Source organism: Mus musculus, chromosome 2 (genome assembly GCF_000001635.26).
Source record: "Mus musculus strain C57BL/6J chromosome 2, GRCm38.p6 C57BL/6J".
NCBI classification, from domain to species: Eukaryota; Metazoa; Chordata; class Mammalia; order Rodentia; family Muridae; genus Mus; species Mus musculus.
Genome location: NC_000068.7, coordinates 79,320,791 through 79,335,472, shown reverse-complemented (window position 1 = coordinate 79,335,472; position 14,682 = coordinate 79,320,791). Strand labels below are relative to the sequence as shown.

Below are 14,682 nucleotides of genomic sequence, written 5' to 3'. Positions count from 1 at the left end.
GCAGTTTTCCTGAAATTCCCCTTCTCATTTTCTCACAACATTACATCAACTGCTTCTGTTGGTTCTTATTTTGTATCTCTCCCTCTTCTTAAATTCAAACCTTACTCACTATAATGGCCTCTTGTGTATCTTTAGCCTGTCTTGTCTTTTGTAGTTTCTCTTGGAAGAATTTTCCTAAAATAGCTGATTTCTCCACTTTCCCAAGGGCAGCTTTCCATTTCCTCAACATGAACTCATGGTTCTTGGGAAGCCATTTTCTCACTGCAAGTTCCAGCTACGACTTGAGGAAGGTGTCAACTGTTTCACTATCTCATGAGGCCATTATCCCTTTGGGACATGTTTGTCCTCTAAGTGTATTTTCACGTGGCTGTCCCCTGGGACATGTGAATCCCTGGTATTTTTCAAAGCTCTCAACCTTCTACCACCCCAAAAAGAAACAATTGGCTCCCACATTGGGTGCAAACCTCTCAGTATCTGCCTCTTACTTAAGAGAAATCACTGCATAATCACTCATTATATAGGCTATATTTTCACACTAGTTTCCAATTAGGCTCTGCCACCCAGAAATGTGTTTAATATAACTACATCTTTAGAAGCCTTATCTTCAAAAGCAGTTATGTTCTGAGACATTCAAGATTAGGACTTCAACATAGGAATTCTTGGGCAGGGCATACAAAGTATGTTGAAACATTTTGTAATTGGGTTCTTCAAAGTAGTTAAGATAGCCAAATGTTGTATTGTGAATATAGTTAATAATCATTGATCATTTCATATTTTAAAATAATGGCTTTGGGATTATCCCTTAGTGAACATAGTTTCCCCTCCCCCTTCTGCATACAAACCTCAATGAAGCACAAAATATAAAAAGCTGTTTAAAGCAAATTAAGGGTTAGTATTTTCCCCCAAACCCTTATTTTATACACAGAGCAAAGGTCTAGGAGACACTACAGCTTACAATATATAATAAGCTGAGTTAAAATGTGGAGTCCATGCTCACTTCAGCTCTTAGCAACTCTCACCAGCCTGGCTCTCCATGAAACTACTTGCACGCTTTAACTATGTTAGAGCTCCCATGTTGAGTGTAAACCTTTCATTCGTTTCATAGACTATGTTTTTACATAAATTTCCAAGGCTGGCTGATATTGGCTAAATTATGTCTGCTCCCCACCCCAGATATTCAGTCTTAGCCCTTGTTACCTTTGCCCTGTACTCTATTTGTATAAAGGGTCTTTATAGATATAATTGAGGATTCATTGCTGTTCCTCCACCTGGGTAATATCCTTTGGCAAAGAAGAAAAAGAACAACTTGAACATTACCTGAACATTCTCGATGGCTAATTACTATCCTGTACCTTGTGTCCATTTGTTTGTTAAGATGGCAGGTAAGCACCTGGGAAAACCATGTTTGATTGCCTCTTTCCTTTCTCTTCTGTACTTCCTATTTAATTTTTATAAATTTAGATTCAAGTTCTCCTGTATTGAATTCCAAGGGTGAAACTTGTGCTAGAGTTTGTTTCATATCAGATAACTAAGATTGTAATGAAGTCAGTGAGATCAACTGAAGAGTCTGTCTTTAACTAGAAATTATGACATCATTCTGGTGGGAAATTCTTCACAGGTACAAACTGTCATACAGTAGAGATGAATGGGCATGGAAAGAGGATCCTTTTTCAGAAAACCTGGGGCTATCTGGTTAAAGTTTCAAAGCTATAAAGATGTCAGAATGATGATGAAACTTAATTCTAATAGGGGCCACCATGAAGCATCATGCTTTTTTTTGTTTTTTTTTTTTTTTTTTTTTTTTGTTATATTTAGTTCAATTTTCCCTTTGTGGAGACTTATATCATTGAAGAAGTAAAAATTCACCCAAAGAGTAATAGCAATGGATACAGCCCACAGGAGGAGGGTGGAAACCATACAACTGCTTCAGAACACGGGTTTCCGTGGAATGTAGATGGTGACTTAATGGAAGCTGCATCAGAGGTTCACATTAGGTAAGCCCAACTATTTTATGACTTTCTGTGCAGAATACTAGATGCAACACTATTAATATAATAAGGGCGTTCTGCCTCCTAAGCCCAAGCAGAAGATTAAAAGCCAGAAAGTTAGCACATTGTATAAATACATATGCACCACCTCTCAATAAATACAAACCTGAGCATTTATGCTGGCATTGCAAACATTATTTTGTATAAATGATACAGACATGTTGACAATTTACATTGTTTGTCTTTGAGGATATTCTTAAACCTTATAAGGTTAATGTAGTGCCATACTCTCTAGCCCTGCTCCCATCCCACCACCACGACCAAACTGGGTTCTAATATCATGTAATAATCTGTTGAACAGTTTGCTTTTATCAAAATCCTTTTTTATTTAATTCAGCACACAAAGTAATGGAGTTGACTGTTAGATCTTTATAATGCATTCCACACACTGTACATATATATCAACAAGAATGAGCAATGGGTATAAAGTTGTAGAAACTCAATACTCATACTCAATCTTAGCAAGCTTAATGTCTCAGCAGGCTGAAGTGTGCTGGGAGGGAGGGACAGGGTCCTCTGCTAGGTGGGGTGTTCTTAAGTAACTGTCTCTTCACAGAGGCACTAGCGGATATTAACCAGGCAGGAAAGGTGGTTAAGAGTGCTTTGGAATGGTCACAGATGTTGGTGTTTTAGGTCCTTGCTGGCTTGTGGCTCAGCTAGGAGTATATGCCAATCTGTATGTGTGATTTATGCACCACACTTGTGAGGTATGTGAAAAATCATAGTGGCCCAGAAATGAAATCATCAAACCCTTGTTATTCCTTATAGGCTGCACCCAAGACTGATCAGGCTCTATGGAGGAAGCCTGGAAGAAATGAATGATTGCAAAGTAGCATGTGATTGCATATGAAAGAAGTATGTAAGCAGAAATTTATTATGAAGGAATCTGGCATGCAAGATATATACAAATAGAAAATGCATTTTTGTTGTGGATAGCCCTGGGGCTAATTATATTTGATGTTAATTCTGTTCTCCTGTGAGTGGTTGTGAACAAGGAATGAGTCAGCATTCAGGTGATTGTCTGTAAACTTGATTCCACCTTAATTTGTAAAACAAAGGAGAGCTGATGATTGGGCAGATAAAAGGGAAGGTGGGGCAGAGAAAAGAAGGAGAAAATGGAAGAGGGAGAGGATGCAGAGGAGGAGGAAGATGAAGTGAAGCAGAGCAGAAGCACATGGCCTGGAGAAACCACAGGTTCTAAGGGGTCTCATAAACTGTGGAAGATGGTAGTGTAGTGGTAGATCTGCCCAATCTAGGTGCACAGCTTGTAAGCATATGAATTAAATCATGCTTTCATTGCCGGGGCTTATTTGGGATGGAGATTTAACACAACAAAATGGCGCCCAACATATTGATTTGAACTCAACTAACTAAGATAAAAATTCACTGCCCCCCAACACCTGAAAGGGGCTTGGGCAGTGACCTAGGCTGTAGCAGTATGAATTTGATTTGAGGGGCCTACAGAGAACAGCAGAGAAGCATCTACACCAGAGAGAGCCTTCCCTGTTTGCTTCCCTATGTCCTTTGTTCCCTACCCTGCCTCCCCCACTTCCAAACAGGGACACAGACAACAGGGGTCTTTTTACATTCAGCTTCTCCCCATGAATAAAAAATTGGGAGGCAAAGGTACAAAGGTCTCCAGACCAAATAACTCATTGATATAAAGAGAAAAATATAACCTTTTGATACTTAAAGATAGTATAACGATATATTGCTCTAGTAAGTCTTACAGGATACTCATATTCTGTCTAACATGGGCTCCACTGGAGTTTTTAGTTTAAATCCTGGTTTGTCAAGCTGCCTCTTATAAGCAGGTATAGTACTTAAAGATGGGAAATTTTACCTGTGATTTGGAACTATATAGGGATTATTAGTTACTGACTCCAAGTAGAGACAGCAGTGATAATTGCCTGCTATGAACAAGTATTAATTAATAAAGTCTATGTCTCCAGGTAGAGAGCATAACAGATACATGTTATAATAGGTATTAATTAAATAAATGTCTGTGGCTCCTGGTAGAGAGCACAACAGATAGACGGTATAACAGGTATTAGTAGAAGTTTGAATTAATTGCTTTAAAGATGGTATAAAGATATATTGCTTTAATAAGTCTTACAGGATACTCATATTCTGTCTAATGTGGGCTGCACGGGAATTTTGGGTTTAAATCCTGGTTTGACAAACTGCTTCTTAAAACCAGGTATAGAAAGAAAAGGAAAGAGGAGAGGAAAGGAAAGAGGAGAGGAAAGGAAAAGGAAAGGAAAATAGAAGTATGAATCAATTGTTGTAAGATGGTATAATAAAGTCTGCAAGAGATTCATATTCTGTCTAACGTGGACTCCATGGAAATTTTGGGTTAATATCCTGACATGACAAATTAGAAAGGCCTAAATAGGCTAAAATGTGTGTGATTTTGTGTGTTGTGGTTGTTTTATTGTTCCTCTGGGACAGAGCGCAAGTTACAGGTTTTCCTGGTTACCAGCTGAAGGATATGCTGATTTGGGGAAAGGTTTTATCTTTGTGTTTTTGGAAAAGGTGATTAAGGTATTTACACATTCTAGAGTTATATGGATCAGATTTGATAGAAGGAGACCCCCTGAGAACTAGATTCCTGAGAATCAAACAAAAAGGTTATATTGATGATACTAAATTTTTTTTTTGAGATTTATATATTACAGAATATACAGCCTTGGTGAATTTCATCATCAGACATGCTGAACTGACTTGCCTGAACTGATATCTTGGTTTTTCATCCGGATCCAGTCAGGACAGAGACATCAGAAACTAATACAATCATGGTGGGGCCTTCCTAAGGCCAACTAACTCCCCCTTTCCCTATTCTTCCCCCTTCCTTCAAAAATATCTCAACGCCCATATCAGCTTGAAGAAGTTATGAAGATTCATCATCCCAGTTCCCTAAGCTTTGCGGCTGCGGGTGGTTATTATAGGTTGTCTTTGATACTAAAAATTTTGAAGTACAAGGCTTAGACCCAGTCCTTCAATTGCTGTTATGATAAACAGAGCTGAGATGTTTAAGCCTGTGAGTTAAGGGTCAGATAGGAAATTCTTGGCTCTGAGTTTATTGTTAGGGTGTTTTCAGTTATTTTAATCAGAAATGGCTGAGAGAGGTTCAGAGAACAGTTCAGATTACTTCATATAGATAATTGGTTTTCCAAAAACATCAGAAGTCCACAGAATGTGAAGTTTGATGTTATTTATTCACTTGTTGTTGAGACTAGTCTGCTCCTGACAGCTTTCCCTGTCTTGGATTCAAAGAAGAAACTGAGCATCTTTGAGTTACTCTAGTTGTGGTGAAAGTCACTAGGCAAGAATTGGCTCATTTCATCTACAGATATAATACTGTCCAAAGAAAGGACACAACTACAGGTTAGGACAGCTTGATTCTGCCGAGACAGTAGGCTAGTCCTTAATATTCTTGTTTCTCTAAGTCTTGTCAGATGACTAAGGCCAGTAGCCTGAAGATCAAAGCTCCACCCTGTTGAAGTAAGGGACTGTCCAAGTGACCAGTGGTCTCAACAAATTATCTAAATTTTGGAAGCTATGTTAGGCTTCCTATATATTTTCAGTTAATATCAGTCATTCTTGGATTTATGTTGAGGTTGAAAAACTACATAGTCTCAGGCGAGCCCAGGCTTTTCACTTTGAGAGGAATAGATTTGAGAGGATGGTTTTCAGATGCAGAACTAGCCAGGTGCAGAACTATAGTCTTTTAAGTAAGGATAGATGACAGAGATTTTTATTTAATTAACAAAGATGATGGACTGGGTGTTAGGTCTCCTGTACTTTATAAATTACAAAATAATAATTGTTATGTTCAATTATATCTGAGATAAAATAGTCTTTTAATTGGACAGAAAGGGGTAAATGTTGAGGATAGCCCTGGGGCTAATTATATTTGATGTTAATTCTGTTCTCCCATGAGCGGTTGTGAACAAGGAATGAGTCAGCACTCAGGTGATTTCCTGTAAACCTGATTCCCACCTTAATTTGTAAAATAAAGGAGAGCTGATATTTGGGCAGATAAAAGGGAAGGCGGAGCCGAAGGTAGGGAGAGAAAAGAAGGAGAAAATGGAAGAGGGAGAGGATGCAGAGGGGGAGGAAGATGAAGTGAAGCAGAGCAGAAGCACATGGCCTGGAGAAACCGCAAGTTCTAAGGGGTCTCATAAGCTGTGGAAGACAGTAGTGTAGCAGTAGATCTGCCCAATCTAGGCGCACAGCATGCAATCATATTAACTGTGTTGTGTTTTCATTGCCAAGGCATATTTGGGTTGGAGAGATTTACTGCAACACATTTTAATGAAGCTATCTATTTAATATAATTAAAGTATCTACTTTAATGCAATTAAAATATTTTAATATAATTAAAATAGTAGCCAGGTATTTGAAAATCAAAAAATATGAAATTAATGAAAAAAATCAAAGTTTTGATTTTTGGAAGGTGTTTGTTAGATCTAATTTTAACAACATTGTGCTCTCTCAATACTGTTGAAGATAATTCTTTAGTATCTCCTGTAACCTAGTAAAACAAAACTTCTGTAAAATCTCAGACTTCACAGTGAGATAGTAACATAACCACGAACACCCACTTAAAAAACATTCTTTCCTCTTAGGCTACTATTCTACTACCCATCCCATAACAGCATCTTTTGAAATAACTACATTTTAAAGCTTATATAAAATTCTAAGTTTTATTAATAAATATAAAAATATTTCTTTCTAATTGGGCAAAATGTGGCCCAGGAGGTAGCTACGTTCTTTTGTACCTGAAAGGCAGGAGTCGGTTTTCAGTGCAATGATCCACATTTAACTCTCCTCAGAGACCATTCCTTGAAACGGTAGGTCTAAAATGATATTGATTTCTCATCTATTAACTTTGGCATCCTCATGAAATAACTACTTGAATTTTTATAAGAAAACCATCAACTTAAACCTTTTACACAAAAAAGCATCCCTTAAAAATATAAGCATCTAATTAAATATGGTTTCTGCTCACCCAGATCTGATGCTCTATGCTCAAGTTTCAGCACTCAAAACCTCCCTCCACGGCTCCAGCCAGAGGCTTGTGAACAAGCCATCCTCACAAGTCAGGAAATCTGAGGAAGGGCCAGCTGGCATCAAACCCTTCCTGTAAAGCGATCTTTCTTCACAACACTGAAGGCTGCCCCTTTTACCCAGCACATGTTCAAAGTCTGGCCTTAGCTTGCTTACACATAACAGATTCAAATGAAAACTTACATTTATCAAACTACATATATGAAATAAATACTACAAAAATGATTGTAATTACAGACAAATTATGTGAAACCCAGGTAGAAGCTATTTCATTTTAAAATAGTATCTTGTTCAACAACATCAAGCATGCATTATCGCATGGGAATTTTGATGCCACTGCACACAAACTTGATCAGTGATTTGCAGTTCCAACTATGATTTTTGTGTCTCCATTTCTATGACAGAATGTGGTGTTTTAGAGTCCTAGTTTATGTATATTCAACCAGACCAAGAGAAACAACAATATCCTAGCAGATACTCATGTTTGCATAATTTGATGCAGTGAATGTTTTATGAAATATTGGTTCCTAAATCTCTCTTCACACAATTTTCGATCATCAGTGAGCTGCAGTTCATGTTGTATCAGTGTGTATCAGCTAAAGTGCGATATTTATAATCTGCTATGAGGATAAAATTCTTAAGAATTGGTATTAAAGGTGAAGCTTAGAAGATGCAAACTATTCCTGGGTGTTCTTAATAAAGAAGTAGATTGAGATTTTTATCCTTTAAAAAAGTATATGTACATACACACAAGAGTCCGCAGCTGACCATTTCCCCAGAAGCCATCCTGCTGCAAACGGATTTTGTTCTTTAGGATTTTACAGTTCCTATCTGCAGAGTAAAAGGGCTGTAGGGACACAGCCCAGGGATGCAGCACCACCAAGAGCAGTCTTCAGGTCCTCTGCTTTAAAATGATTGATCCAGCTAGAGCCATGCGTCTCTCCGTGTGTTTTCTTTGGTTGGTGGTTTAGTCCCAAGAAGCTCTGGGGTTACTGGTTAGTTCATATTGTTGTTCCTCCTATGGGGCTGCAAACCCCTTCAGCTCCTTGGGTATTTTCTCTAACTCCTTCATTGGGGACCCTGTGCTCTGTCAATAGGAGGAGAGGCCCTTGGTCCTGTGAAGGTTCTATTCCCCAGTATAGGGGAACGCCTTGGCCAGGAAGCGGGAGTGGGTCGATTGGGGAGCAGGGGACAGGGGAGAGGATAGGGGATTTTTGGAGTGGAAACTAGGAAAGGGGATAACATTTGAAATGTAAATAAAGAAAATATCTAATAAAAAATGACTTATCCATTAGACAATCTTGGAACAGCCATTTGAAAGAGTCTCAGTGAATTCAAAGATCATGATCATAGTTTGAAGATAAATCAAAAGTATTTGAAGCCAACAAGTTTCCACATCATGGCATCCATTTCACTGAGATGAGCCACTTCATCAGTGATGTTGAAAAATCATTCCCTTTAAGTCGGCCCTGCTGAGTCTGGATTCTCTCTAGCTTTAAGTTGTCTTAAACAGGTCACCTCTCCGGTACATCCAGAGCTTTAGTGTTTTGCTTCACTCATCCACCGAAGCTGACAAGCCACCTTTGGGTAGCTTCTTTCTTGAAGATTTCCCCTGCACTAAGAGTATGTCACAAAATCATAAGCACATGGAAAAAAAGAAGAAATTCTGACGGGTCTTCTGAACAGGATTTCTTTTTCCTAACCTGAGTTTTTCAGTTCTCTCAGTGTAGAAGTCTTCAGTCATCATTGCTTTTGCTGTTGACATAACTCCAGCTGTCTCTCCTGTTTTCTTCTTGTAGGATAGATTTGTACTGTCTTTTAAAGAATCCAGCCTGAAAACAGATTAGATGACAAGTGTATAGTTCTGAACCCATAAGAGTCACATCAAATATCTAATCAGTATACAATACTTTTAACTTTGCCCATGTTTGCCTAGCTCTGGAAACAGCTGTAAACAGTGATAATCAGCATGGACCATGCAGCATGAACAACATAGGACTTCTCTGTCATATATATGCACTCCCCATCTGTACTGGCTGGTTTTGTGTCAACTTGACACAGCTGGAGTTATCACAGAGAAAGGAGCTTCAGTTGAGGAAATGCCTCCATGAGATCCAACTGTAAGGCATTTTCTCAATTAGTGATCAAGGGGGAAAGGTGCCTTGTGGGTGGGACCACCTCTGGGCTGGTAGTTTTGGTTCTATAAGAGAGCAGACTGAGCAAGCCAGGGGAAGCAAGCCAGTAAGGAACATCCCTCCATGGCTTCTGCTTCTGCTTCTGCTTCCTGACCTGTTTGAGCTCCAGTCCTGACTTCCTTGGTGATGAACAGCAGTATGGAAATGTAAGTCAAATAAACCCTTTCCTCCCCAACTTATTTCTTGGTCATGATGTTTGTGAGGGAATAGAAACCCTGATTAAGACACCATTACATTGATATTTGACGTTATTCACATTTTCCCAAACGGACTCTTGTAGTGAAGTTAGAATAAATAGGTGATCAGTAGTAAACATTGAGATAGCAATGGGAAACAAGAATAGTAAATATTGAAATAATTGGCTTTGAGACAATAAAGGCATTTTGAGTAGTGTACTATTGGTAACTATGAAAGGCATAGTGTCCATGTAACACATGAAATTGATAATTATTAAAGGATTACCTTCCACATAACACATGAAATTAATAAAAGTACAATAAGTCCAAGTAGCAAGCTGATGGTAATAATAATGATGGTGAAATGTCGTTTGGGTCTTTGATGATGGAGCCCTTCCAAGAAAACCTGCACAAATTAGGGAAAAGAAACACGCACTCAGACATAGCACTGCTGACATTTCCCTTGAGAAAAGCCTCCCAGGCCTCCACAGAGATCAGAACTGTTCACCCTGCCCTGCTCTAGTCTCAGCCTTACCAAGCCCTGGCAACTGTTTAGCAGAAACAGTGAGTGGAATGCTCTACAGCTCTTCCCATCCTTTCCATTCTCACCACTACCAAATCGCGGCTCCAGAGAGCTCTCTCTATACTTCCCATCAGTTGTGGAAAATGCTACCTCTGGGTAAGGAGTTAAAAGTCCTCTATGGCCTGGTGACAGGCTGACTCTTGACTCAGATCCCAAGAAGGCACCACTAATAAACACCCTCTAACTAGTTCCCATACAGTCTTCATGTAGCCCCTAAGAGAACAGATCTTACATGGGCCACGTTCTCATCTTTATTTAGTTCAATAACTTTTGGGTGTGGCTCTGGAAAAGCTGTTGCTTTTATTTCAAACTTGAGTGATGAGGTCTCATCCTGTTTTGAAAAGAAACCATCCACAGTTTGATTCACATTTCATTGCACAAGACATGTCAATAGAAATGCCAGTTTGCTATCTAAAATTTCTGTAACTTTCTGAAATTATAATGGCTTTCTTTGGACTCATAAGCATGATCCTCAATTTCATGGGAGGTGCATTTGTAGGGGGTGGATAAGAACATAGTACTTACATATAATTAAAAAAATAGTACTATTATTCACTTTTATGCACATGTGGAGGTAGATGAGGGCTTATTGTAGGTGGTTTTCCTACCACAGTGCTGCTGGTCATCTTGTTTGAGGGAAGTGTTTCAACCACTGAGCAATTTTGATAATGATACTCTTTCTTTCTTTCTTTCCTTCTTTCTCTCTCTCTCTCTCTCTCTCTCTCTCTTTCTCTCTCCCTCTCTCTCTCTCTCCCTCCCTCTCTCCCTCTCTCTCTCTCTCCCTTCCCCTTCCTTCCTTCCTCCTTCTCCCCCTCTTACTTTCTCTTTTTTCTTCTATTTTCTCTTTCTTTCTCTCTCTTTCTCTCTCTCTCTTTCTTTCTTTCCCTTCCCCTTCCTTCCTTCCTTCCTTCCTTCCTTCCTTCCTTCCTTCCTTCCTTCCTCCTTCTCCCCCCTCTCTTACTTTTTTTCTTTCTTTTTCTTCTATTTTCTCTCTTTCTTTCAAAGCAAATCACGTGGAGCCCAGGCTGTTAGTTGAGTGACCTTGATTTACTAATCGTACTATAATCTAATTACAGGTGTACATCACTACATACCTAGTTCACACCAGTGCTCAGGTCTGGGGATTGATCTCAGGGCTTTGTGGATGTTAGGCAAGCATTATCCCAATTGAGCTACACCTTGGTCCTTGACTACAGATTCTTAAGGAGATCTATTTTCCCTCAAATGCTAAAATCTACTGGGTAAAGATTGTCTTTAGAGCTAGAAATTCCAAACTTCACCTAGGCCTACAGCATTCTTTCAACAGGAAGACTTATCCTCCAGGGACAGTATGTAATGTCTGGGGACATCTTTAACTGTAGAGATGTGAACAGTGGTAGGAACCACTTGGGGTGTAGGGCACTCTTAAATGTCTTGCAGTGTGCATGGATGTCTGACAACAAAATTTTCTGTCCACTGTGTCAGTAGAGCCTCTGTGGAGAAACTTGGGGCATATGAGAGGCAGTCCTGATGCTGGCCTCAGGACTTTATGCATATCTGAAGCTAAGATGAATGGATCTCTCTCTCTCTCTGCTATCTGATGAATATTCCTTTGACCACTGTGTTATAATTTAACAAAAATGCTATTGAACATGTAGTAGAGCCATTTCTTTTAGCTATCATGGGCAAGGGTCAACTAAAATATGTGAACAAAATTTGTCTCAGTTTGCAACTCCATTGGCTGGCCTTGTCTACACTGGTCACTGACATTGTCCACACTGACCAGAAGGGGAAACTGAGCCAGTGTTTTCAGTTTTCTCCTGTCATCTGGGAGCTCTTTGTAAAATGTGCTCTTTAGAGGAAAAAAATCCAAAATACTCTTAATTCCTTTTCTATTTGAAGTTTTAAAGTTTGTTATTTATAAAAATGTAATTTTGTTACAGAATTTTGTTATAGTTTTTTTTTTTAATTTGAGATTGGATCTCAAATTCAAGAGGGCCTTGAACTCACTATATAGTCCAGATAATCTTAAGACTTCCAGAGTGCTGGGGTCATAGGCATGAGCCACCACACCCAGGTTTAGTTGATACTGTTTGATGTTTCCATTTGGTTTTCTCTGAAATCAGATTTTAATTTTATTCCTTGGTTTTAGTTTTTAAATAGCACATTTTAAAGGATGATTTAAGGCAGTGGTTCTCAACCTATGTGCCACAACCCTTTTAGGAGCCTTGTATCAGATACCCTGAGTATCATATATTTACATTACAATTCATAACAGTAGCAAATTTATAGTTATTAAGTAGCAATAAAATAATTTTATGATTGGGAGATACTATCATAACATAAGAACTGTATTAAAGGGTTGCAGCATTACAGCCATTGAGACCTGGTGACTTAAGATGATGTGAGCTGATAGGATAGTCAACTTCTATTTAATTAAGTTCACAGAAAGTTGCATGATTTCTGAATGAAACCCAAGGATGCTATAGTTCATCTCTGTCAGGTAGTGTGGTAAAAAAAAAAAAAAGAGATTTGGGTTTTATTCTCAAGCTGTATTCTTATCTATGTAATTTTTAAAACTGTTTCTATAATATCCTGTCTATGTAAAAATAACTGGCTTTATAGATCCACATCACAAAGTTATCTATATGATTTCAGACTCACCATTTCCAAGATGGATGGCCTGCCCTCCAGCTGAATATGAACGCTGGCTTCCTTCCCACTTTCCATTTTTCCGAAATTGCATAAGAAATCTAAACAGTGTTGATCAGCTTTCATGCAATACTTGAAAAGAATTAAAAGCACTGGCATTAAAATTTTTTACACTTAAAAAATAAGCAGCTGGAGAAGATGGTTCAGTGGATAGAATGATTGCCACGCAATGATGCCATGTAAATATCTGATATAAATGCTCTTATAATCCCACTGTTCCTACCACAAGATGGGAGAAAGAATTTTTGAGAAGCAGCCTCAAAACAACAAGGAAAATCTGCCCCAAACAAGTTAGCAGAGGGGAGAGGGCAGTTGACACCTGTGAAATGTATTTTATATTTTAAAATTCATATATATTCATATATAATATATATAATATAGTCATATATAATTCATATATATATGAATTTTAAAATGTAAAACACATTTCACATAGATCTAAAATCTTCTTAGTGTGCCAGCAAGATGGATCTTCAGCAGGTAAAATTACTTGCTGCTAAACGTGAAGACCTGTGTTCAAATCCTTACAGGATGTAAGAAGAGTGCTATCTCCTGCAAGTTGACCTCTGACTTCTCTAGGCATACAGAGACATACTTTCCTGTACACACTCACACAATTGAATGTGAGGAAGTATTTTTAAGTATCTTTATTGTATTTAGAAAGCTGTCCTTTTTATAATCATCTTTCCTTCAATACAATAAACATTCTTGTTTTATAAGTTACACAGTGTGTTCAATGTGTAGCACGTGTTTCATCTTAGGACTGAACATTCTGGGACAGGATGAAAAGGATGATGCTCATAATTAGAGTCTCTTCCCTACGTTATGTGCTCTGGTTTGTTGTTGCACAACTTCTCCATTTTCTCTCATAAAGTCACTAAATTGGGAAAATGAGAAGCTTGTGCTATAAATATGGCTGCCCGGGTAACTTGGTGTCAAGAGGGTAATGGAATAATGTCTGGGTGGTACATGGGTGGTAACTGCTAGGTAATGAACCCCTATAGCACACACTTAATCCTGGGCCCATCTCAGCACTCCATCATGCTATTTCCTTACTAGAGGGAATATCACCTAGGTTTACAGCTCTTAGCATTCTCCTGGCAGCACAAACCCCTGTTGAATTTGGTTTTGAATGTTTTAGTTCTTTGTAGCAAGACAGAAATGCACATCTGAAGAATGGAAACTCACCAGGAGTCTCTTATCAGTCTTTGATAGGAATTTGACTATATCGGTCAACGTCCCCGCTATGCCTTTTTGCTGTGCAAATGTACACTCTCTTCCATAGTGTTTAAAATGGCATTGCCCTGTAGTTGTCTAAAGATAGAGAACAAGAAAAGGATCATGTCTCTTTGAACAGAGCTAATACAAAATGGTTTCAGAAGTTTCGATTGAATATTTTTACTAAAATATAAGAAAATCTCTAGCAAACCCACAATTAAAACCCCACCCAAATTATAGCCAGTCCTACTTCGACAACATGGTCCAAGTTTACAGAAATGAGTAAAAAAATGACAGATAAACATTAGCCTAAAGTTAAATTCTTTTTGGTTACATAAAACATAAACCACAAAACAAAATATATTACAATTATACATCCTAGCATTTAAATCTGGAATCAAAGTATTTTCAAAAAAAGATTCCAAACTCATATAGTAGTTTTTTTTTTTTTGTGATTGCTGTTTCTTGATACTCAGAGGTAAAACAAAACAAAACAAAACAAAACAAACAAAAACTTTATAAGACACTAAACACTCGCATAAGAAATGATTCAAATGTTTCCTTAAAGAGGGCTTCGTTCTCTGCTCTTGCTGCACTGGCTTCAAGCTTTAGGGAATATTTTACTGACTACATGACTTCTGTGGGTTCATGTCCCGAAGAAAGTCATATAAAATAGTTAATAAAGAAGGAAGAACCAG

The 14,682-nt window shown here is 38.2% G+C and overlaps 2 protein-coding genes across 2 annotated transcripts in view; one reads left to right on the top strand and one right to left on the bottom strand.

The window, feature by feature from the left end:
- Cerkl (ceramide kinase-like) overlaps positions 1 to 2,982 on the top strand; it is a 96,498-nt gene extending 93,516 nt beyond the window's left edge. Inside the window, exons 12-13 of the mRNA NM_001048176.1 lie at positions 1,816 to 1,994; positions 2,817 to 2,982. Coding sequence (NP_001041641.1) covers positions 1,816 to 1,994; positions 2,817 to 2,898 — 261 coding nt within the window. The 3' untranslated portion in view covers positions 2,899 to 2,982. The remainder of the gene's footprint in view (positions 1 to 1,815; positions 1,995 to 2,816) is intronic.
- The window catches only part of Itga4 (integrin alpha 4), a 77,689-nt gene continuing 65,365 nt past the window's right edge, over positions 2,359 to 14,682 (bottom strand). The window contains exons 24-28 of the mRNA NM_010576.4: positions 13,955 to 14,080; positions 12,719 to 12,838; positions 10,308 to 10,406; positions 9,779 to 9,898; positions 2,359 to 8,953 (exon numbers count right to left, since the gene is read on the bottom strand). Coding sequence (NP_034706.3) covers positions 8,858 to 8,953; positions 9,779 to 9,898; positions 10,308 to 10,406; positions 12,719 to 12,838; positions 13,955 to 14,080 — 561 coding nt within the window. The 3' untranslated portion in view covers positions 2,359 to 8,857. The remainder of the gene's footprint in view (positions 8,954 to 9,778; positions 9,899 to 10,307; positions 10,407 to 12,718; positions 12,839 to 13,954; positions 14,081 to 14,682) is intronic.